Source organism: Squalius cephalus (genome assembly GCF_949319135.1).
Source record: "Squalius cephalus genome assembly, chromosome: 4".
Taxonomy (NCBI): domain Eukaryota; kingdom Metazoa; phylum Chordata; class Actinopteri; order Cypriniformes; family Leuciscidae; genus Squalius; species Squalius cephalus.
Window position 1 is genome coordinate 31,727,460 of NC_137125.1, and position 23,175 is coordinate 31,750,634.

The window sequence follows — 23,175 nt, forward strand, 5'->3', positions numbered from 1 at the left end:
GTATGAAAAGTGAACAGCACGAGTAATAGGATGCACAATTTGAGACGGGTCAGACATGATTTTGACCACTTCATTAAGTTTTGTTTTGTAGAAAGCCTTTCTTTAAAGTGAATTTCGTTTTGTATAAATTGTATCTTAATTTTAATAAATTTTTCATCAACCAATTGCCTGGAGTGGATTTAATAAATAAGAAGCAAATATATAGCAGACAATATAATCATGGAGGTGCCCGCGCGGTCACTTGCATTGCATGTTAAAGGAGAACTCCGGTCAATTTTAACATTGAGCTCATTTTTTTGTACATTTGGAGTGCTGTCAATACAGAGAACAACGACAAAAATCGGTGTTGCCTACACCGAGTTATTCTATTTTTAAAATTTGCACCCTGTTGACTTCAATGGGGCAAGTACTAAACCTGCTTTTAGGCTCTTAACATCCTTGATGTGTCATTACAAGTGCACAGAAAATGTGAGTGATTCCTTCTGAGTGAACACGAGTGGATCTGACTGCAGTAGATGTGAAAGATATGTATAAAAATGATGTTATTTAAGCCAGCGCAAATACCTGTTTACATCCTGTTTTTCGGTTGAAGTCCAAAGTAGTCGATTGCCGAGTTCACGCGCATAGGTTTAGTTACCTATGATCACGCGCGTGAACTCGGCAATCGACTACTTTGGACTTCAACCGAAAAACAGGATGTAAACAGGTATTTGCGCTGGCTTAAATAACATCATTTTTATACATATCTTTCACATCTACTGCAGTCAGATTCACTCGTGTTCACTCTGAAGGAATCACTCACATTTTCTGTGCACTTGTAATGACACATCAAGGATGTTAAGAGCCTAAAAGCAGGTTTAGTACTTGCCCCATTGAAGTCAACAGGGTGCAAATTTTAAAAATAGAATAACTCGGTGTAGGCAACACCGATTTTTGTAGTTGTTCTCTGTATTGACAGCACTCCAAATGTACAATAAAATGAGCTCAATGTTAAAATTGACCGGAGTTCTCCTTTAACTGGAGCGCATCTCATCCTAACTTAACGAAACTCAGTGTATGCCTCACACAGACATGAGAAAGACATCAAATACACAAAGCTTGAAAAGTCTTTAAACGAATAATTCAAAACGAAAAGAAAAAGGCTACTCTCTGATTATGTATGATTATATGATCATATAGCCTATAGCCTATTTTGTGAATTGTTCATTCCCGGTTGGCACACATTTTGCTGCCCTTACAAAAGTGCCGCTCTAGGCAATTGCCTAGTTCACCTATATGGACGCGCCGGCCCTGGGGTCAGCAATGAGTGTATTGATTCATTGTCCCTTCATAGTTTGCAAGAGACATTTAATAAACTGAGCGTATTTAATAAACTGAGACGTAGGCTATTTAATAAACTGAGCGTAGCCTATTCATCTGTCAATATGAAACGCGACTTGGCCATTCTAATTAATGATCGGAAGAACGCGTATCGACCACCGTTACTGTAAAATATGCACGTATGTCCATTTAAACTCGATTTTGGTCAAATGTGGATTATATCATTACACTGGCAAGAATATGGTTACATTTAAAGATGCCGTACCAAGTATGACAATGCTACGTTCAACTGCTTTTGAAATTATGGTGTTTTTTTCACTTCCTGAAAAGTAACCGTTTTGGACATACGTGAGTTTCATCGGGCAGCGACGATATATAATACATACACACATATATATACACACACACACACACACACACACATATATATCTACACACACACAAATAATAAACAAGATTAAGATAGTCTTAGATAGCCTTAATTTCAGTGAATGGATTTAAAAGACTGGAACGTTTTTGTAGGTTAAATATTCTTTTAACATATCACCTATTAAAAATAATAACCAATGATTCAAACTTTATTTGAATGCTGTCACGGGCATGAGGGGCTACAAATGAAAACAGAGGCTCATTTATTTATTCTGTAGAAAGTCTACAGAAATACAGTAATAAAGTCAAAACTGTATTGGCATGATCAGGCAAAATATATTTCATATTTACAAATATGAACTTTAACACATAACTACTATTGCCTACATAACAATTAATAAAAAATGTAACCAACAATAATAAAAGCATAATAAAAAAATTAAATATTTAAATAAAAATATTAAAATAAAACAAATAAACGTTTTGTGAATTGATTTAAAAGACTGTTGGATGTGATAGATAAAAATGTTTTAGCCTATAAGTCATATTCTTTTAACATTTATTGATAACAAACTTCATTTGAATGCTGTCTATAGGCACCATTGTGCACAATACAATAAATAGGCAATATGTTAATATAATTCTCGCGTTTTTTTCTGAAATAAAAATAATTATTATTTTAGGCCTATCCATTTCTGATAATTACAGGCTGCAATATTAATAGTTCTTAATATTATTATATTTGTATGTAAATTTCTGTGAACTTTGTGATTTAAGACATCAGTGTGTTAACAGGACTTTTATTTTGGTTAGGTGGAGTGACGTCATAAGGCGGCGCCGCGCTCCTGCGTCTGTTGTGTCAACTGAAAAAAAGGTTTGTGTTTTAAGCATTTACGGCGTTTAAATCAATGCAAACTGTTCTATAGCAGTGTAAAATAATTAATAATTATTAAAAGTAATGTTGCAGCGCTTTATCTAACATTAAGGAACGTTATTTTTGTGAGAGTAACGTTATTTACATAAGTTTCAGTAAAGCTACATTTCATTTCGTTCCATATATCGTGAATCATAAACACGAATTCAGGCACTTGGCAAGTAATTATGAGAGAAATAAGGTATAAGGAATATTCTAGCTACTTGTTCCATTTAAGTCCAGTAAAACGTTTACGCCCGTTATGGTCATGTAAGACTCTGGTTTTAAAGATGTCTAACTAACGTTATCCGTTGCTATTGCTTCATAAAGTTGCTCTCTCAATGGTCTTTTTCATAATCGCGAGCATGTTTTGATGCGGCAGCCCCAGCCTTGACGTGATAATTTCCTGTCTTGCCATTCTGTATTCCAGGCTCAATGAAGTCCATCGGTTTTTGTTTTGTCCCTCAACAAAACTGAGTGGCAGCATGTCTCAGGCTATTATCTCAGCGATAAGCTAATTTAATATTATTATTATTTGCGCGGACGGGATCACAGCGGCGGCCAGTTGTAGTAAATGGCGTAATGGACATTTGCTTGCTTCTGCCAGTCCTGTGCTAACATCTACTTAAGTGAGTTGAATGGTTTCGTATGGCTCCAGTGGTATTATTATAGTTAGACATGACACAGCTTACATAAAACTTTTCCGTCTCTTTCTAATTCAAAATGCTCCCACTCCTCGCTCGTCTTTCGAGTGGTCATTTTGAGCCCGCCACGACTGCTGATGAAGAGAGATCTGAGACCAAGATTCCGTTTCCGCTCCAGTTACACTTTAAAAAATAATGTATTTTTCCAAACATTTTATGTTAATGTTTTATTTTCCAAAAATGTTTTTAAATGTAACATCTAAACAGGAATTTGAACGATTCTTTTAATTCAATTGACCTTTCGCCGGCCCCTCCCCCAAAACGGCCATTGTCCAATCACACATCATAGCAACCGTTACTATGTGAGCAGGTCCGACAAACATTAGCAAGATGGTGAAGCGTGCGCCCATGGCGTTTGACTTTGTAAATCGGACACTAGACTAGATACCCCGAGAGATTGTCTGGAGGAGTTGTGTTTCCATTCCCAAAGCCGAAAACACAAACAGTGTGGACGGCACTCCCAGTTAAATGTGTCGAACATTACGAAGCATAAATAGCTCGATGGTGTTTTATGCCCCCAATGGCTCCTTAGAGGCAGCTAACCCTACCCTCAACCTTAAACCTACCCATCCCCTCGCTGCCTGGAAGGCGACGTTGGGGGCATAAAACACCAAAGACCGCATAAATACGTCTGCTGGCTGTGGTATCGATATACTTAAAGTTTTTTTTGTTTTGTTTTTCTGATCTGAAAAACTATCCTATCTGTAACTCAAAAAACATAATATTGTCTGAACCGCGAGTTTTATGATCCGTTGCCCCACTAATAAATATTATGGTAAGTGCATTATGAAAGACAATCAAGGAAAGTTATTTAGATGCAAATTAAGGCTATGTCTGGTTAAACAGTTATTGTGTGATTTCGTTTATTGTGCTTTGTCAACTTGAAGCATGAATTTGAGAAAGAAAATCATTTTTGGAAGAAAATGCACCACATACTTTTGTCAGTGATATAAGTTATAGCTAAAAGATTGTAAAAGCTTTCAGTTCACCCTGCCTAATTGTAGTTGAAAAGTCTAATTAAGCTTGATTAATGATATAGTGACTGATCAAATAAACTACAGCATCGGGAATATAACTCCCATTTGTTTTGCAGCATTTAAAATTTTAGTCATTGTGTTATACGAAAAAACACACATAAGAAATTATTGCTGACAGCACTTTTATTTTCAGAGAGTTTTTTCTTTCACACAAAAACACAACAGTGAGTGTCTTTCAATGCTTTTAAACACTTGATTCCTCGTTCTTTGTCATATCACAAATGATGTGTGGACACCGGTAAGCAAGCCTCGATAGAGACGTAGATAGTAGTTGTGTCTCCTTCATTGCGTATTTTTATATTTTGAACATATCCCTCCACTGCATACTGTAACCCCTTTTGCCTCGATCTGGAGGATATCGCGGAGGTATATTGCTCCAAAAATGGTCACTGACACTCACGGGTATACCTCTTTCCGTCATGGCAATCTGTCGCGCTGGTCGTGTTTGACCATTTGTTTGTCGGACGTAGCAACAGTAACTAAGGGGGGCGGGGCTCGGCGAAAGGTCAATTGTAATTGTACAATTCAATATTTAATTGTAGCTACAGTACAATCATAACATCGCAACTATCACAAATCAAAGTGAAAGAAATTCGCAGACGCTTAACACACAATCATCTTATTTAAAAAGTAAAGAAATGAAATGATCTTACCATGTGCCATTGCCGTTCTCTCCTGTTGTGGTCTTTGATTTTGAAATTAGCTGATGATCAATGAATTGCAGCTCATATGTTGATTTCGGTGACTCCATTAAATCTGCATATAGCGCGGGAATTGAAGATCGGATTTATATCCGTTTTGCAAAAACACATTTATGTGACTAGGTGTAAATGGAATCGTTTTGATAAATCAGATATCTATCTGATGAGTAAAAACACATGAAGTGACCAGGTGTAAACTGGCCCCTAGACTTGACGCGGCACTTCGCTTCTCGTCCAGTGTGCGACCCTCTTAAGTCTCATACCTGCCCTTATAAAAAACTAATTCAGCATCATATTTTCTCACCACACACTTCGCAGCTTTTGTTTGCACAGGTCTGTCTCCCACATCTGCGTTTCTTTTCAGAAAACGATCCATATAACAGTAACGTAATGTTACTGCATCTGATCGAACAAACGTTCAATCTGACGTTGTGACGTGATTGGTGTTGCGATATTTAAACATAAATTAGCTTTTAGATAATGCATCATGACTTGACTTGACTTGAGTGTTTTTGATCATATAAATTCATAAGAACAGTCGGATAATTAGAAAATAACAAGATTTGTCAATTAAAAAAACATAAAAATTAATTTATGGGTAGCTTACCACTGCTTACATGGCCCACCAGATGGCGCTGCGAGGCCCACTGGTTGAGAATCACTGTCTTAGGCCCTGTTCTGGTATTAAGATAAGTCTTGGTCGATCGGATCACAAGTGGACGATGCTAAATACAGGTCTAAACGGGGTGTAAACACTGATCTATAGAGTTCGGGATCGTTTCGTCACGTCGCAATGCATTGTGGGAATCACGGTACGGAAGTAGATGTACTGTATAGTAGGCTGTAGGTAATTAAAATTGTAACATTGGTCATTTGATAATATTAGGTTTAATTTAGGTTATTTTAAGGAAAATGGTTCAGTATTGTGAACTGCTGTAATCCAGGGCTCTTTCCACTGGTTGCACTGGTGCTACCAACTTTCTCAGTTGGTCGCACCAGCATATGATTTGGTTGCATCTTTTTTTTTTTTTTGCTAAATGCCATGGGATTAATCAATGCATGGTGATGAATAGTGGCCTTAATCTGCATACCCTAGTTTTGCACTGATGTAAAAAGACTGACAGTGACACAAGACCTCATGTTAGCAAAATGTTTTAATCTTTTAACTTTTAATCTTTTCACTTTTTTAAAGTATTCAGCAATTGACCTTTTCATTTTTATATGACTTAATTCCTGAATTCCTAATTGGCGCGTTCAGGGCCGTTTGAAGGAATTTGGGGGCCCCAAGCAAAATGGACATGGAGGCCCCCCCAAACACCCCTCCAACCAAACACCCCCCCCCCCCCCGCCCGCACGCACGCAAAGCCTACAGGAACTACAGCATAGCCATAGTTCACCCGCACTTTAGGCTATATAAATAAAAAATGTTGACAGTGCAAACACTGCTGTTGCATATACTGTGCATAAAATTTGAACATTTTCAACAATTGAACATTTGCAGTAACCTTGAAGTAACTGTTCAAGATCCATTGGTAACTTATAAAAATAATGTCATATTTGCATAAACTGTCACCACCGTATATCCCGACACTAGCACATTAAGATAAGCTATGAAAAAATCATGTTCCTCTGCCTCTTTCTGGTTAAATAATGTTTATAGATGGGTTACAAAGTATTTATTAAGTAAAAAGACTGTTTGCTAACAGTTAAATGACAATTAACTAAAGATTAAATAACAATTTACCATCTATTAATGATGGTTATTATAAAGTGTTACCAAAAAGATATGTTAGCATTTCCATATTTTGATATTAGAAGGGAAGGGATACAGCTGCTTTCACAACTACCAATGCTTAAAAACATCCCGAGCTAATGTTTGATATGCACTGAATTTATTGTGTGGTTTTCCTAACCCCCATTTGGTAAATAGATTATCACGGTGGAATAGTTAGTATAGCATGCTATACCACAAAGCTATTTTATCCAGTGTAATTTATCACTTACCACTATCTTGTTTTACTTGCATAATTCCGCTTCATGATGACTGCCGAGGAGGTTTTGTATTTTGCCGGCAGCAGAGATCACGCAGTTGGCTGGCTGCTGTCAGCGACTACTGAGGGGGGCCCCCTTGAGGGGGATCCCGATAACAGTGTCATTGCACTTTACTGCATTGACTATCAAAGGGGCGCTCACACAGTTTGTCGTTGCATTTTATTCTTAACCAGTCGTTGTCTTGGGGCCCCAGGCCAGCTCGGGGCCCCAAGCAATTGCTTGGTTTGCTTGCCTTGTCGCGACGGGCCTGGGCGCGTTTCACCATCAGTGTGCAGTGCGCGTGAAGTGTACGTTCGTTAATAAATAAACTGCAAGTGTCTTGCGGAAGAACATCGTAGCCGGAGCTACTTCTCTCCATTACTGTCTATGGCGAGTCACGCAGGCACTGGGCAACTCCGCAGCCGCGCCGACCCCGGGATAAAATAGTCAGAATATAAACACTTATTATAGGCGTACCGTAGTGATTCAGGATAAGTCAAAAACACGGTTTTTAAAATGGATTCATGATGTAGCCTACTCGTTCATTTTGAACACAAGTTATGGACTGCAGCAGCTGCTGATACAACGGTGTTCTGTTGCGCATGCGTGAATTTAACTGAGTAGTACATGACCATTAGGGCTGTTGCTTTTTATTCGATTTTCGAATATGCATTCGAACATGACGTAAAATATCCGAAATCGAACTATAAATAAACTATCCGGTTTTTAAAGTGCCATGTTTTGCGCGTTTTTTACAGTCTATGATTAGACCGTTTGCTTTTTACTTTGTTTACCATCTCATCCAGTAGTGACCGCTCTAAATGTATTGTAGCGTAGGCCCATGACCAAATCAAGCGAATAATAGCCAATAGCCAGCTTGTTTTGAAAATAGAAGATAACGACAAGACTAAAGAGACCGCGCTGTAATTCCTGCCTATTACACACACACACACACACGACCCACAGAAAAGACGCGTGTCAGTACAAGGAGACTGTGGTGAATGGTAGGTTGTGTCTGAGGTGAATGTTCGTCAATATTATACCGGATTACAGAACTACCAGATGAAAACAGTGGATTATTGCATGTATGATAGATGAGTAATTACTCCTGAAGTGTAACAAACCCGCATAGACAAGCTTCATAGCTCACAGAATCTGACAAGTGTGTGTGTGTCACCACTGATGCTTGGTTAACGTTACCTTAGTGCGAACAATTGTTTTCGGGACCACAATGGAAATAAGCCCTAGGGCTTTATTGTGTTATCCTGACTTTGTTTTGTTTCTTTTAATGTATGGTGCAAAGCTGTATCGTATTTTAAACAAAAGGGTCAAATAAAATCAATCAATCAATCAATCAATTCTCCGCGTTTACTTTGTAGATCTGCAGATCTTGCACCCATCCATTTGTGAACTGCAGGTGAGCCTCCAGTGACTTGAAGTTTTTAAATTGATCGGAGGTGTAAGCGCTCACTCCACAGACCAGGTAGGAGAAAATATCAGGGAAACTGAGGCTTGGTAAACTTTCATAATTATTACACCATACTCTGTTCATAGGGATCGATTCCACCTATATTCTCAATTTTTTTTTAAGTAGCGTTGTTTGGCTTCATTATTAAGTTTGTCAGTATACGGTATAGCCAACTTTTTTTTGTCATGGTCCATAACTCTTCCTCAGTGCCGGTGGAGACCGGCCGGCTACGCTATTACCTTATTCCAAACCGGCCTTTGCGTTGCCTCTAAAATGGTCGCCGTTACCCACAATGCACCGTTCCATAACGTCTATGCCCGAGCTCGATATAGAATGACTATATAGATCAGTGTCATTATATAGATCAGTGGGTGTAAAACGTAAAAAGATTGTTAACTTTCAACCACTTCCAGAGGTAGTCGAAAACGCATTTGACCGGATTGCTTTTGTGGTGGAAACGCTCATGTGGTTGAATGTGTTCGAACAGCCACAAAAAGACTGCATTAGGGCTGCACGATATTGGGGGGGAAAGGACATTGCGATATTTTATTTTTCTGCGATATGAAAACTATTTCACCAGATGACTTGAATAGCTCTATTTGGAAAGAATGAATCATTTTAGAATGACTGGGATGATTTTCTAATGGAGTAAATCTGCATAGAAAAAGTAATAAACAAATTACAAGCATATACTGTATAAATTACAATAGAACAAAGATATAAATGAAATAAACAGTGCTTTATTTTTTTTCAGGTAAATCTATCTGTATTCAGGTACAGAGTCAGACATTGTATAATCAAATGTAAAATAACACTGCATAGTCTTCACTGTATAAATAAAATATAATTTATTAAATTAATTATCTTTGTTAAAGCAGCAAATGTAATTTTCTCTTTTGTTGTTTGATTAGCATTGGTGACAAACAGATGCTAGTATATTATAGGGTATATTACAAGACGAATGCACGGATCCAATATAATGAATGCATCCGTTTTCTTTCTCAATTGTTTACAATACATAACAGGGTTTTTCCTGGGTCAAAAATGGTCTTCGGTGGTGGCCGACAGACACTGCCATCCTTTTGTTGCCCTCTTTTTTTTTTTTTTTTTTTTAAAAGCTGTGATTTTACCACTGGATTTCATAGCTTTGTAAGATAAAATCTTTCTTTGCTAGACCTGATAATTATTTTGGTATATAATCATATCAATATAAAAAGTAGCATTAAAAGTTTTTTTTTTTTTTACTAATAGTCTAATTTTCTACCATATACAATTGAATAAAATTAACAGCTAGCTAACAACAACTTGCTTTGCACTTTTTTTCCTGTTTTTACCTCTTTCCAGTCTAAACTAGGCAAAATGATTTTTTTTAGGTAATTTTTCTACGTATTGTCATATAAATAACCTGAAAATACTGTAGTTCATTAAGGTTAAATCTTGCTAACCACTCTTACTAAAACAAAATAGGGTAAGCACACTTACATTCTCATTAGAGGTGTTCTGAGTAAATGATTTGTTTGTAACACTTTACGATATGGTTTGATTTGTTAACATTAGTTAATGTATTAGGCTAATAACTAAAATGAACTAACCATGAGCAATGCTTTTGTTTCTGTATTTATGAATCTTTGTTAATCTTAGTTAATAAAAATACAGCTGTTCATTGTTTGTTCATGTTACTTCACAGTGCATTAACTATGTTAACAAATACATTAATAATCGATTTCAATAATGTAGGCTATTAGTAGCCTAAATGTTTAAATTAACATTAACAATGCCATAAAAGTGCAGTTTATTAATAGTAAATGTTAACTAATGTAGTTAACTAGAGTTTAATAAATGGAACATTATTGTAAAGTGTTACCGATTTGTTATACACCGATTCAGACGTCTCGTGAGTTCAGTGTTGGACAGATCAGTTGTTTTAACCATTAATTAAAGTGAATCGGTTCAAAGGAGTCATTAGTTCGCGAATCGGATGTGTCATTAGTGGACGTGTAGCTACGGCACGCGTTGTGTGATTATCTCTACAGTTTAGGACATCGCACAAGATTTGTGTCAACACATTTCATCACTGGATAGGTTTTTTCGTTTATTGAAATTGTGGTTTATGTCAGCTGAATGTGCGGAACGCTTTTCAGAGAAGATAAGGCAACGTCAGAAGGTGAGAGTGCGTGTGCGAGTCCGAGGCTGTCTCTCTGCTCGTTGTTATATGCGCCCTGTCAAGCGCAGCAGTCATTCTATTTTACATCACTCAACGATCAAATAAGGCTTTGACGGGACAAAAATTTGCTTTGGCATCTGCCAAAAAAAATTTAATGCAGAAAAACCCCTGCATAACCGACTGTGTTTATGAGAATATTCACCGAGACGGGCATTCTGACTTCATTTTGAGTTCTCATGTCCGTTCAAGCTCAGAAATAAGAGAAAGAGCACTGAACTTTGTGTCTGCCCGGCTCTGTGCGCACACAGAAAGCAGCGCGCAAGTTCCAGTCTTCTTGTGCTTGATGTTTAAACTGACAGGACTAAAAAACATATGCAAATGATAAACTTTCACTCTATGATGGGTAAACTTTGCAATTGACCTCTCGCCGGCCCCTCCCCCAAAACGGCCATTGTCCAATCACACATCATAGCAACCGTTACTATGTGAGCAGGTCCGACAAACATTGACTCCAAGCAAGATGGTGAAGCGGTGCGCCCACTAGATACCCCGAGAGATTGTCTGGAAGAGTTGTGTTCTTTCCATTCCCAAAGCCGAAAACACAACGTGAGCAGTGCCTACAATGGATAAAACAGTGTGGACGGCCCCACTCCCGGTTAAATGTGTCGAACATTACGAAGCATAAATACGTCTGCTGGCTGTGGTATCGATGGCTACTTAAAGTTTTTTTTGTTTTTTTGTTTTCTGATCTGAAAAACTATCCTATCTGTAACTCAAAAAACATAATATTGTCTGAACCGCGAGTTTTATGATCCGTTGCCCCACTAATAAATATTATAGTCTGAACCGCGATTTTTGTGATCCGTTGCCCCCCTAATAAATATTATGGTAAGTGCATTATGAAAGACAATCAATGAAAGTTATTTAGATGCAAATTAAGGCTATGTCTGGTTAAACAGTTATTGTGTGTTTTCGTTTATTGTGTTTTGTCAACTTGAAGCATGAATTTGAGAAAGAAAATCATTTTTGGAAGAAAATGCACCACATACTTTTGTCAATGATATATAGCTAAAAGATTGTAAAAGCTTTCAGTTCACCCTGCCTAATTGTAGTTGAAAAGTCAAATTAAGCTTGATAAAATAAACTACAGCATCGAGAATATAACTTCCATGTGTTTTGCAGCATTTAAAATTTTAGTCATAGTGTTATGCGAAAACACACATAAGAAATTATTGCTGACAGCACTTTTATTTTCAGAGACAGTTTTTTCTTTCACACAAAAACACAACAGTGAGTGTCTTTCAATGCTTTTAAACACTTGTTTCCTTGTTTTTTGTCATATCACAAATGATGTGTAATGAACACCGGTAAGCATTAGCCTCGATAGAGACGTAGATAGTAGTCGTGTCTCCTTCATTGCGTATTGCATAGGATATCGCGGAAGTATTGCTCCAAAAATGGTCACTGACACGCACGGGTATACATCTTCCCATCATGGCAATCTGTTGCACTGGTCGTGTTTGACCATTTATTTGTCGGACGTAGCAACAGTAACTAAGGGGGGCGGGGCTCTGCGAAAGGCTAATTAATCCACGAATCACAAGCGTTATGGGCCAGGGAGCAGCTGGCCCGTACTGATCATGAATCACGGATCAACTACGATACCTATTCTTGACATCGCACATCTTACGATGTGACTATCGTGGATGCGCCCACCTCGCGATATTGATGCTAAAACGATACATCGTGCAGCCCTAGACTGCATACTCTCTGACCTCATACATACTACTGACCTTATGCGTAATCATTACAGGACATGCTCGTCCACTGAAAAAGCCCACATATAAAACCTTGAGCAGCATTTTGGTTAATAACACAAGCTGACATTTAACCCTCCTGCTGTTGTTTTGACGCCTATAGACCTTCCCCTCGAAGTAATCAGGACAGAAGCGGTCAAAAGTGGACAAACGAGACGAATTAAAACGGGACTGTCTCTCCCTCGTCCACTTGTGATCCGATCGACCAAAACGCATCTTAAAGGAGACATATCATGCTTTTAAATTGTTCCTTTTTACATATAAATCATACATTTGTAGTCTATATAAAGCGGAACTGCAATGCTTGGGTCTGAATTCCTCATTATTATAGCTCCACAGGCCCCTTTTCTACCCCTTTTCTGATGTGCTTCTGAGAGCAACTCGTTTTGGTGCGGTCTCTTTAAATACAATTGAGACACTTCGTACCCCGCCCCCTCTCCAGGTTGCAGAGGTTCAACTCCACCCCGTTCGGCCATTTTTGTAGTTTGATAGCAGAGATACGATTATCTAGCGGCACAGAAACTTTTTATTCACACGTTATTAACAAAATGTCAACAACAGAAGACTTGTCCAGCCAGCCTTACATGTTCGAGCCAGAGTCGGAGCCGGAGCGAGATGAAAATGAAGACGACGAACCTGCAGAACAACGTCTTCATATGGATGTATCGCAATGGTGTGTTACTGTTTTTACACATGAAACTTTGGTCTTCCGACCTTTTAACACCGTGTCGATTTATTTTGATTAATATGTGCGAGGGAGAGAGAGCAAGACAGCGTCTTGTTTGGAGACGGTGAAGGCTTGTTTACACTTTCGCCTGGCTCCCGAAGAGAGAGAGTGCGCGCGCGCGCGACCGGGTCTCTCTCTCTCTGCTCGTTCTTTCAGTTCTTCAGTTCTTTTCGTTCTTTAAACATGCGCCCTGTCACAAGCGCGGCAGTTCATCTATATTAGACGGTGTAATGAAGTGTGTGGGTTACTACATCCAACATCCGAACATTTGAACTTACCCTCTCGTAACTTCTGCATCCTTTAGAGGCTTGGACTACAAAATTGCAGCGAGAAATAAAAATGGCGGATTGCTCGAAGTGTTGGGCTGGAAGTCAATGTCCTTATTTGGCAGTTCCGCTGCAAATACTGTGACGTAATATTTCAAAAAACGTCATAGATAACAGAAACATCGGAACAGGTTGAAAAATATGACCAAAACAGAATATAAAGATATCAACGAAGCACCTGAAGAGAATAATTTCAACTTTTCTGTACTTCTAAACACTCCAAATATACAACAAAATGCATTTAAGGGCTAAAAAAGTGGATTTAGCATGATATGTCCCCTTTAATACCAGGTGGAAAACAGTGCCTTAGATCACACAACACAAGGACTGTGAATTGGCATCAAACGCACTATAACTGTGCCATGAACTTTTCAATGCGCAGTTGCGCAGCGTTGCTTTAGGCACATCATCCTGCTCCTGGGATGCGCATTAAGCGGTTTGTACTGCTCTGTTTTGAAGCATTTCATATTATCATGGTTTTGTGCACTGAAAGATTATTAAAAGCCTGTCTTGTTCTGTCGTTTCTTTCATATATTGTTGCCCCATTAAAAAGCTGCACAATGCATTTAAAAGCATCTTTTCATTTTATATTATTTGTGTAAATATATAATTCTTTACATTCATGTATAAAAATATTGTTGAATATGAATGTATTTGATAAGAATACAAATAGTAATTTGTTTTTATTAACATGTTTAGATTTTATAAAATTATTTTTGCAATAATTACACTAGCTTATGATTATATTTTTATTAATTTGTTGTTTTCCCTCTATAATGAAGTAGTGTGTATTTAGTGGATTCTGGATTGTGTTTAACAAATAAAAAAGGGACCATTAGTTATACTGAATGATACATTTTATGGTCCTTTTTGTGATTGGCCAGTTTGATGTGATTGTTTCAGTTATTTACTGAATTGAATAAATTACTTTAATATTTAAAGGTGTTAACTGTAATCTTACGCTGCAAAATGATAATTTACAAAGGATTAAATTCATCACAATTATTTAATGAACGAAGCACACAAAAAAATCCATGACAAAGCCCTAAAACAGACAATGAATCGTCAAAGCCCTAAAATTGATAATTAATCGGCATAACCACAATTATTTTTTGACTATTAGGCCTAATCGTCAGCCAAATTTCATAATCGTGGTAGCCAAAGTCAAGCTTTATTTTTTATTGGTTATGTCTCTACACTCTAAAAACTAATTCAGAGGACCTTTAGTCATTACTTAAATATATATATTGTTGTGAAATAAAAAATCAAGTTCTGAGATACTGTTAGACTTTTTACTTGTAATTGTTATTTTATTGAGCTGGGATGACACACAAATTATGCCTATTGATTAAACATACTATCATGACTTGTCAGAGTTTAACATTTTCAGTTGATCAAAAATTAATTTAATTTTAAGTTCTGTTAATGTAAAAAACAATTTGATGACGTGTAAACGGTCCACAGTTACCGTGTGCATGTTTAAGGCCAGACGAGTGTGGCCACAGCTGAAACTCGCTGAAGCGTAATGTGGTGAATGGTAAGTAATTTTATGCTTACACATATTCGCATTCGCTCAGGATTCTGTTGGTGATAGCCTACTGTAACCGAATACCGAAATCTGGAAGTCCTTACTCTGAAATTTGAGCAGTGTTGATAGTAGGCTATACGTTAGTCTGTGTGCTGAGGTAAAGTTGGCTAGTAGCTACGCTATTTGTTCAGATACTTTGCTCAAAACAAGTCGGAGTTATGTAGGGCCCTATGAATTCCGTTTTAGTTTTCCAAATTTCGTTTTTATTGTTTACAATTGTGACAGGCGCCCGCGCATTTTACTGAGAGAACGAGCAGAGAGAGAGAGAGAGCGAGAGAGACCCTCCTCCGGCCGCGCGCGCGCTCTCTCACAGTCTTCAAACTGTCTTGTTCTCCCTCCCTTCCTCGCGCATATTAACGTTAATCAAAACTGATATTACCATCAAAATCAATAGAGAATTGACACGATGGTAATAGGTCGGAAGACCGAAGTTTCACGTGAAGCATTCAGAGATTTTTTCCCCTTAGCTACTGCTGGGTGTTAATTGTACTAAAATAACGTTGCCTTATCTTCTCTGAAAAGCGTTCCGCACATTCAGCTGACATAAACCACACTTTAAATAAACGAACGAAACCTATCCAGTGATGAAATGTTTTCTGTGTTCCTGTCCAATGACAGTGTAGTGACCATACATTTCAATTGAATGTTTGATTTGAAGTGATAAGTCGGCTATAGGTTGATTTCTAAGAAAATGTATGCTTTACGTTGTATTAGAAAGGACATGGTAATACAGTTCATTTAAATCTTTTGAAAGGGAAATATATTAAAAGATGAATGTTACATGTATGTTTAAAAGAGTAATCAACTTCAAATAAAAACAAAAGGGCTCAACTTAACTCTTGCAGAGATCAACTTAATTATTAAGTTCATGTTACTTAGAAATGTGTTTTATTGTGGCCAAAAAAACTGCTTCACCTAACTTAAAACATTATGTTGGATCAACTTAATTACTTGCATTCATGTTGAAAATTATTAAGTTCGTGTTACTTAGAAATGCGTTTTATTGTGGCCAAAAAAAAGTAATTAACCGTACTCAAAACATCGCTTTGAATTAATGTAATTCTGCCAGCAGTCTTAACATAAAAATTCTAGTGGAAAACGTTAACATATTTTTTTTTGTTGACCCAATGTTTTATTTTTTAGAGTGTAATGTAATATAACTTAATCTACATGAAATGTTTATAAAGTTTGTCATTTTGAAAATGGCTTTTATGGATCCCCTAAAGGGACGTGGTGGGAAAAAATGAGATGGGTTGTGCTCACATGGTTTGTAAAAGGTGTTTTTATGCCAGCTTGGCTTTAGTTTTCACTGCATTTACACTGTTCTGACCAGTGTGAGGCGTTTCGAGCTCTTCAAAACAGTGAATCGTTTTGCGAAGCAATTAGTTCAGTTGATGCAAAGTTTCGAAATGATTGAATTCTCCCATCACTAATTACGCTAAGTTATTTTTCGTTCTTTGCTTGGGGCTAAAAAGAAGTTCCAAATAGATTTTTAGTGTTATGCTATGCTTATGTGGTGAACACTTTGCATACTTTACTGTAAAACTGAAAGAAACAAAATATATAAATTACAAAGTGATTCACAAAATATCATGGATATTTTCACATTCACAAACACATTTAAACAACTAAATCAACAATATGCATTAACGACATGTGCTTGAAGAAAAAAAGGATCGCACAGCTCCATTAGCATATTAGTTGTTAGCGTGCGTCAGCTTTCAGTATCAAACATCGATCCTTAAACATCTCAATAACGACCAGCTTTTAATGTAATTAACACAATACTACAATTGTTTTCAATATGAAATGTATCCATTAAAAACTTAAATAAATAAAAATTATAATGGTTGTATCTACTTCAAGGTTTAGACAGCAAACAATGACGTTCATTCAAAACAGATCACACAAAATGACTCTCTTCTACTACTATGCTTCTGGTTGTGTTCTATTAGGCAGTGTAATAAAAAAAATCACCACAAGGTGTCACACACAAACTACTTACACAAATCAAAGTACAGTTTACTAAAAGAAATGAGCACTGCACGAAATAGTGTGTGCTGCAGGCGCCTAACGACCAAACTTATACTCTAGTGTACTATTATTTTTGTGCTTCCTTGTCGTTCTTTTGACAGTCTTCACTTTATTTTTGCGTGAAGCATTATTTTGCTTCACTTCTGCTATGATAGACACTCTTGCATTGCATGTTTGTGCATGTTTGAGAAAAAGTCAATATTGCATAACTGATTCATGTTGTGGGCTATGTATGTTTTCCTTTTGTGAAGTAGAATATTTGTTTCAATTTAAGCAAATTGTTTAGATGGTTAGGTGATTCAAAGGACATCCAAACAAATTTATTAACAACAGCTTAGGAAGATAAAACATAAAAGTGGCCTCAAGCCATCCCTACTAGTTAGTCCAGTTAAGGGCATTAAAGTCATCATGAAATTGAAAACAATTAAATATATTTTTGTATTTTTGTCTGTTAATTATTCTCATCTTAAACAGAGTGGACAGAGTGTCCAAACACAGAGAAAAGCTCCTGGTGAAGCAGCTGAGATCCATGTGACACTATTATAAAGATGGCATTTATTAAAGAGGAGAGTGAAGACATGAAGATTGAAGAAGTATTCACAGTGAAACAAGAAGATACAGAGGAACAAACAGGTTAGTTTTTATTCTCTGAGCTGAACTCAGTCATTTCTTATCAAGAAATCCTTAATCCATATTAAAATGTCAACCTCTACAGAAATAAATGTTATTTTTGAAAAGTGTCATGTGTGTCTTAATTAAAGTGGATTTATTTGACATGAAGCAGGTCGCCTTATGTGGACAGAAATGTTGAGATCACATGACCAGCCAAATATAAGTGCACCCGAGAAGATCCTACTTGTACATTAGCCTTTCGTTATTATTTCATGCATTAAATTAGGAAAGATAATATATAAGTAGTATAAACCAGTGTTTATAAACCAAACTCAACTCATCAGCTTTTTATTGTGTTTAATAGGAAGGCATCTAAAACATTCTGGGAGATTGGTCCTGAGGAGTTGATAGACACTGGTCTAAACACAATTATTTTGTGTAACATGAACCCAATATCTACGTCTGAAGTAAACACAATCCCTGTGTTTGAATATGCATACTTCCATACTATACATTATGTGAGCTGAGTAGTATGCCTAAATTCATAGTACTCATACAATTATACAGTTTTATTAATTAATAACATTAATTTCTAATTATGCAAAAGTATCTAACAAAAACATTTATTTTGTATAAAGCAAACCATGAAATGATCACTGTCTCGCGATATTGCCATGACGGAGCGTGAGGGTGAAATTATGAATGAATGAATGAGAGAATGAATATGCCACCGCTACATTCACACTACATTACTGCTCAATATTCCCCCTCAATTTTGGAAAATGCTGCATGTGTCCCACCCAAAAATTAGCCTATACTGCAGGGACAAAAACTGTACATTTGGAACTTTTATTTTGAAAGCGTGACAAAGAGGTTTTTCCTGCATAGAGAATTATGAGGCGGCCGCCTCCGTCAAATTTTGTGCCACCTCTGGCTCTCGACAAAACTCGGACAGACAGTTACATGCTCTGATACACTTTTTCCACCGTGACGGTTCTGTTGCAGGTTCCCGGCCTGTGTCCATTCTCAAGCCATATAGTTTGCCGATAGAGCTTGCGCAGATCGCGGATAATCCGCGGGTCGGGCGGGCCCAGTAATAAAAACATAACATTCCAATTAATCGAGGGTGGATGACAGATAAATCATTATAATGTGTTGATTTTAAATTCATTTTAAATTTAAACTCTCATCACGGTAAAACGCAATGAACGAGCTTCACTCTTTTACTTTCGTTTTCAACTTAACTCTTCAGGGAAAACCAATCAAGGAAAACATATCAGGGCTCGACATTAACGCTTGTCCGGGACATGTGTTTTTTTTTTTTTTTTTTTTTGAAGGGACAAGTGAAAGAGAATTTCACTTGTCACTTCACGTCACCATACTGTATGTTACTATTATGGTGATGGGATGGACGTTGATTCATAGTGGCCAATATGTCCCCCCAATGTCAAAGTCATTCCTACGCCCCTGCTCCGAATACCTTGGTCTAAAGCAGGCCAACTGGGGCTTGAGGAGTTGTCATGAACAAAGGCAGAGTTTAGTCAGGAGAGGGTCAACAGTTTCTGAAGAGACACAATCGATTTACATGATGAACAGATTGAAGTAAGGCTTTTATTCACATAAAGATTCATCAACTCCACACATAAATTGTGTAAAACGGAAGCTCAAGCATTTTCACTTGACGTGCAAGAACCAATGAGGTTCATTCTCGTGTGTTATGCAGCATGTTTGATGTTCCGCAAGAACAGGTTCAGCAGGTTCAGTTGAGCTTCTGTTTATGTTTGCTGATCAATGTTTATATGTGAATAAAAGACTAAATTAAATCTGTTCGTCAAATAAAGTGAACGAGTCTCGTCAGAAAATGTTGACTAAAACGCTCAATTCATATCAATTAGTTTTACAATCTCTATGTAATTTTTTAAGCGTCTCTCAGATTTCATCAGAAATATATTTGTTTGTTCTTGAACTTAAAGGTAATATTCCTGCTGGGCCAGAGGTGCTCCTTTAACTAGATGCATTACTCTTGAGAATCTCATACATGTTGTTAGGTTTTATGCTTTAAATGTCTATGTAATGTTGATGTATTTTGCTTTGTGCCATTAAGCATGGCTTAACTTGTATTTATCTTTTTCTGCTGTAGACCTGATGCCTCTGAAAGAGGAGAGTGAAGTACTGAATGAAATGAAAGATCATGATTTGATAACTGGAGAAAAATCTTTTAGTGGCTCACCGACTGAAAATACTTCTTCACCAAAAAGAGTTCAAAAGACAGGAGCTGGAAGTTTTTTCACCTGCTTTCAGTGTGGAAAGAGTTTCAGTCAACATAAAAAGCTTAAAGTCCACATGAGAGTTCACAATGGAGAAAAGCCTTACACCTGCCAGCAGTGTGGAAAAAAATTCACTGAAAAAGGAAACCTTAAAGTTCACATGAGACTTCACACTGGAGAGAAGCCTTTCACCTGCCAACATTGTGGAAAGAGTTTCACTCAAAATGGAGCCCTTAAAAACCACATGAGAACTCATACCGGAGAGAAACCTTACACCTGCAAACTGTGTGGAAAGAGTTATAAAGCAGAAATAAACTTTAGGTATCACATGCACATTCACACTGGAGAGAGGCCTTTCACATGTGATCAGTGTGGAAAGAGTTTTACACGTAAAGAAACTCTTAATTCTCACAAAAGAGTTCACTCAAGAGAGAACCGTTTTATATGTCATGAGTGTGGAAGGAGTTTCCCTGACATGAAGCGTCTTAACAGGCATGGGATAATTCACTCTGGAGAGAAGCCTTTCAAATGCCAGCTGTGTGAAAGGAGCTTCCGAGTCAATAAAGACCTGAAGACTCACATGAGAAAGCACACAGGAGAGAAGCCTTTCTTGTGTCATTACTGTGGAAAGACATTCGGTCATAAAGTAAGCCTCAAGACTCACTTGAGACTTCACACTGGAGAGAAGCCTTACACATGCCCTCAGTGTGGAAAGAATTTTACATATAAAGAATCGTTTGATTCCCACATGAGAGTTCACACTGGAGAGAGCCCTCACACATGCAAACAGTGTGGGAAGATCTTCTCACAAAAAGGAAATCTTAAGTATCACATGAGAATTCACACTGGAGAGAAGCCTTTCACATGTGATCAGTGTGGAAAGAGTTTCAGGCATAAAGTAACCCTTAATAAACACATAGGGATTCATTCAAGAGAGAACTGTTTTAAATGTCATCAGTGTGGACAAAATTTCACAGACAGGAAACAGCTTAAGAAGCACGTGCTAACTCACATTGGACAGAAGCCTTTCATGTGTCATCACTGTGGAAAGAGTTTCACACTTAAAGGAAACCTCAAGACTCACATGAGACTTCACACTGGAGAGAAGCCTTTTACATGTCTTCAGTGTGAAAAAAGGTTCACATATCAAAGGGACTTGAAACATCATTTACAAAGTCATTCTGGAAAAACATTGCAGTGTTCTGAGTGTGACAAGAGGTTTGCAAAAAGGAGCAATTTCAAAAATCACCTGCTCATTCACTCTGGTGGAAGGCGATTTAATTGTGATCAATGTAATAAAAAATTTATTTTGCCATTACACTTACAGATACACCTAAAAAGTCATGCGGATGTGAGACCCTATTTGTGTTCCTTGTGTGGAAAGAGTTTTAAATGGCTCGGCAGTTTAAAATGGCACCAGAAAATACGTTTCTGTGTAAAATTAAGGCTACGTTCACACCACAGCTGATTGTGGGCCAAATCTGATTTTCCCCTCAAATACAGTATATTTGGTGAGGCTGTTCACATGACATTTTAAATTTGGCCCATATCAGATATTTATCTGATCAGGTGACACTCCTGTAAAACTTGACCATGTCTTTTATTTCCATCCTTTAGTTCTTTATAATTTGCCTCATATATTAGATTAATACTTCGGAATAAAAATATTAGATAAATTAACTTTTGTCTTACTGTGAAATGCCACAATGTAAACGGACGCTTTTAAATAAAAGGATACAAGTGAATTAAATAATTGCACTGCATTTTTTGATTGATTTTTAGTGAGAGAATGCACAGGTTGCACAAGAGAGAATGTGCGGTGAGTAATGTCTTCTGTTATTGGCAATTCGTGTCACATGTATAGCATAGCCTTCTCTGTCAGCACAGAGGGCTTTTCATGTAAAGTCTGAGGATTTCAGAACTAGAGACGCATCCAAACTTTAATCGAGGATAGTAAGAATGCAAGGGCTTTAGATACTGCTTTGGATGCGACTAGCTAGTGAACTCTGTACATAGTTTGGTTCCAGCTGTAGAGCCTGTGCAGCAGGGCAATTGGGTGACCGTGAGACGCTGCAGTCGCGGGACAAAACCATAACAAATAGATTCTCCCCACCCAGTGAAACACCCACTGAGAATCCTGTTGAAAGTACCCTAGTTATTGGCGATTCTATTACATGGAACGTGAAAATAGAGACACCAGCCACCATAGTCACATGTTTGCTGGGAGCGCCTGTCATCAAAGCAAATTTAAAAGTGCTGGCTAATGCTAATCGTACATTCTCTAAGATTATTATTCACATCGGCACTAATGATGTTCGACTTTGCCAGTCGGAGATCACTAAAATGAACTTTAAGTGGTGTCCACATAATAATATAGGTTTCATAGACAATTGGAAAAGTTTTTGAGGCAGACCTGACCTGTTGAAAAGAGATGGTATTCATCCCTCCTGGGATGGTGCCGCTCTTCTCTCTAGTAATATGGCACATAGTCTTAGAGCTCAAACATGAATTGGGAATTACTGAGAAGTCTAGTTTCAAATGTAATTTGAAGTGTTGAAGTGCAAAGTGTTGGTGCTTAATGTAACTCTATCTAGTGTAAATGATAAATCGCTCTTGACATTTGTGCTAGCTACTGTATACAGGGCACCATACAGACTTTATCAAAGAATTTGCTGATTTTTTTATTGGAGTTAGTACTGGCTGCAGATTAAGTCCTAATTGTTGGTGATTTTAATACAGTGGTTCTCAACTCCAGTCCTCGGGACCCGTTGCTCTGCACATTTTGTATGTCTCTCTTATCTGACACACACAGGGCTGCGTTTCCCAAAAGCATCGTAAGCCTAAGTTGATCGTAAAAACGATCGTACGACTGATCTTAATATTACGGTCTGTTTCCCAAAAGCATCGTAGCTTAAGTAGCACTTGAAAATCTTCGTAGAACTACGAGTGCTCTGGAGTAATCGTACATCCCCAAGTGCATCGTAAGAAGACAGATTTATGAGGACACCTGCAGGACAACCGGCAGATTACACTTTTATCTAGATTTAACACACTGCAACGTGAGTAACATAATAATATTTTGATTGTCCTTTATTGT

The 23,175-nt window shown here is 37.5% G+C and overlaps 1 protein-coding gene across 1 annotated transcript; it reads left to right on the plus strand.

Moving 5' to 3' along the window:
• Nucleotides 1-2,508: 2,508 nt before the first annotated feature.
• On the plus strand, nt 2,509-21,819 carry LOC307157919 (uncharacterized protein). The gene is made up of 3 exons (XM_079869909.1): nt 2,509-2,563; nt 17,674-17,832; nt 19,952-21,819. Exons 2-3 carry the CDS (start codon nt 17,748-17,750, stop codon nt 21,544-21,546), a joined length of 1,680 nt encoding a protein of 559 aa, XP_079726035.1. The 5' UTR covers nt 2,509-2,563; nt 17,674-17,747; the 3' UTR covers nt 21,547-21,819.
• The last annotated feature ends 1,356 nt before the right edge of the window (nt 21,820-23,175 follow it).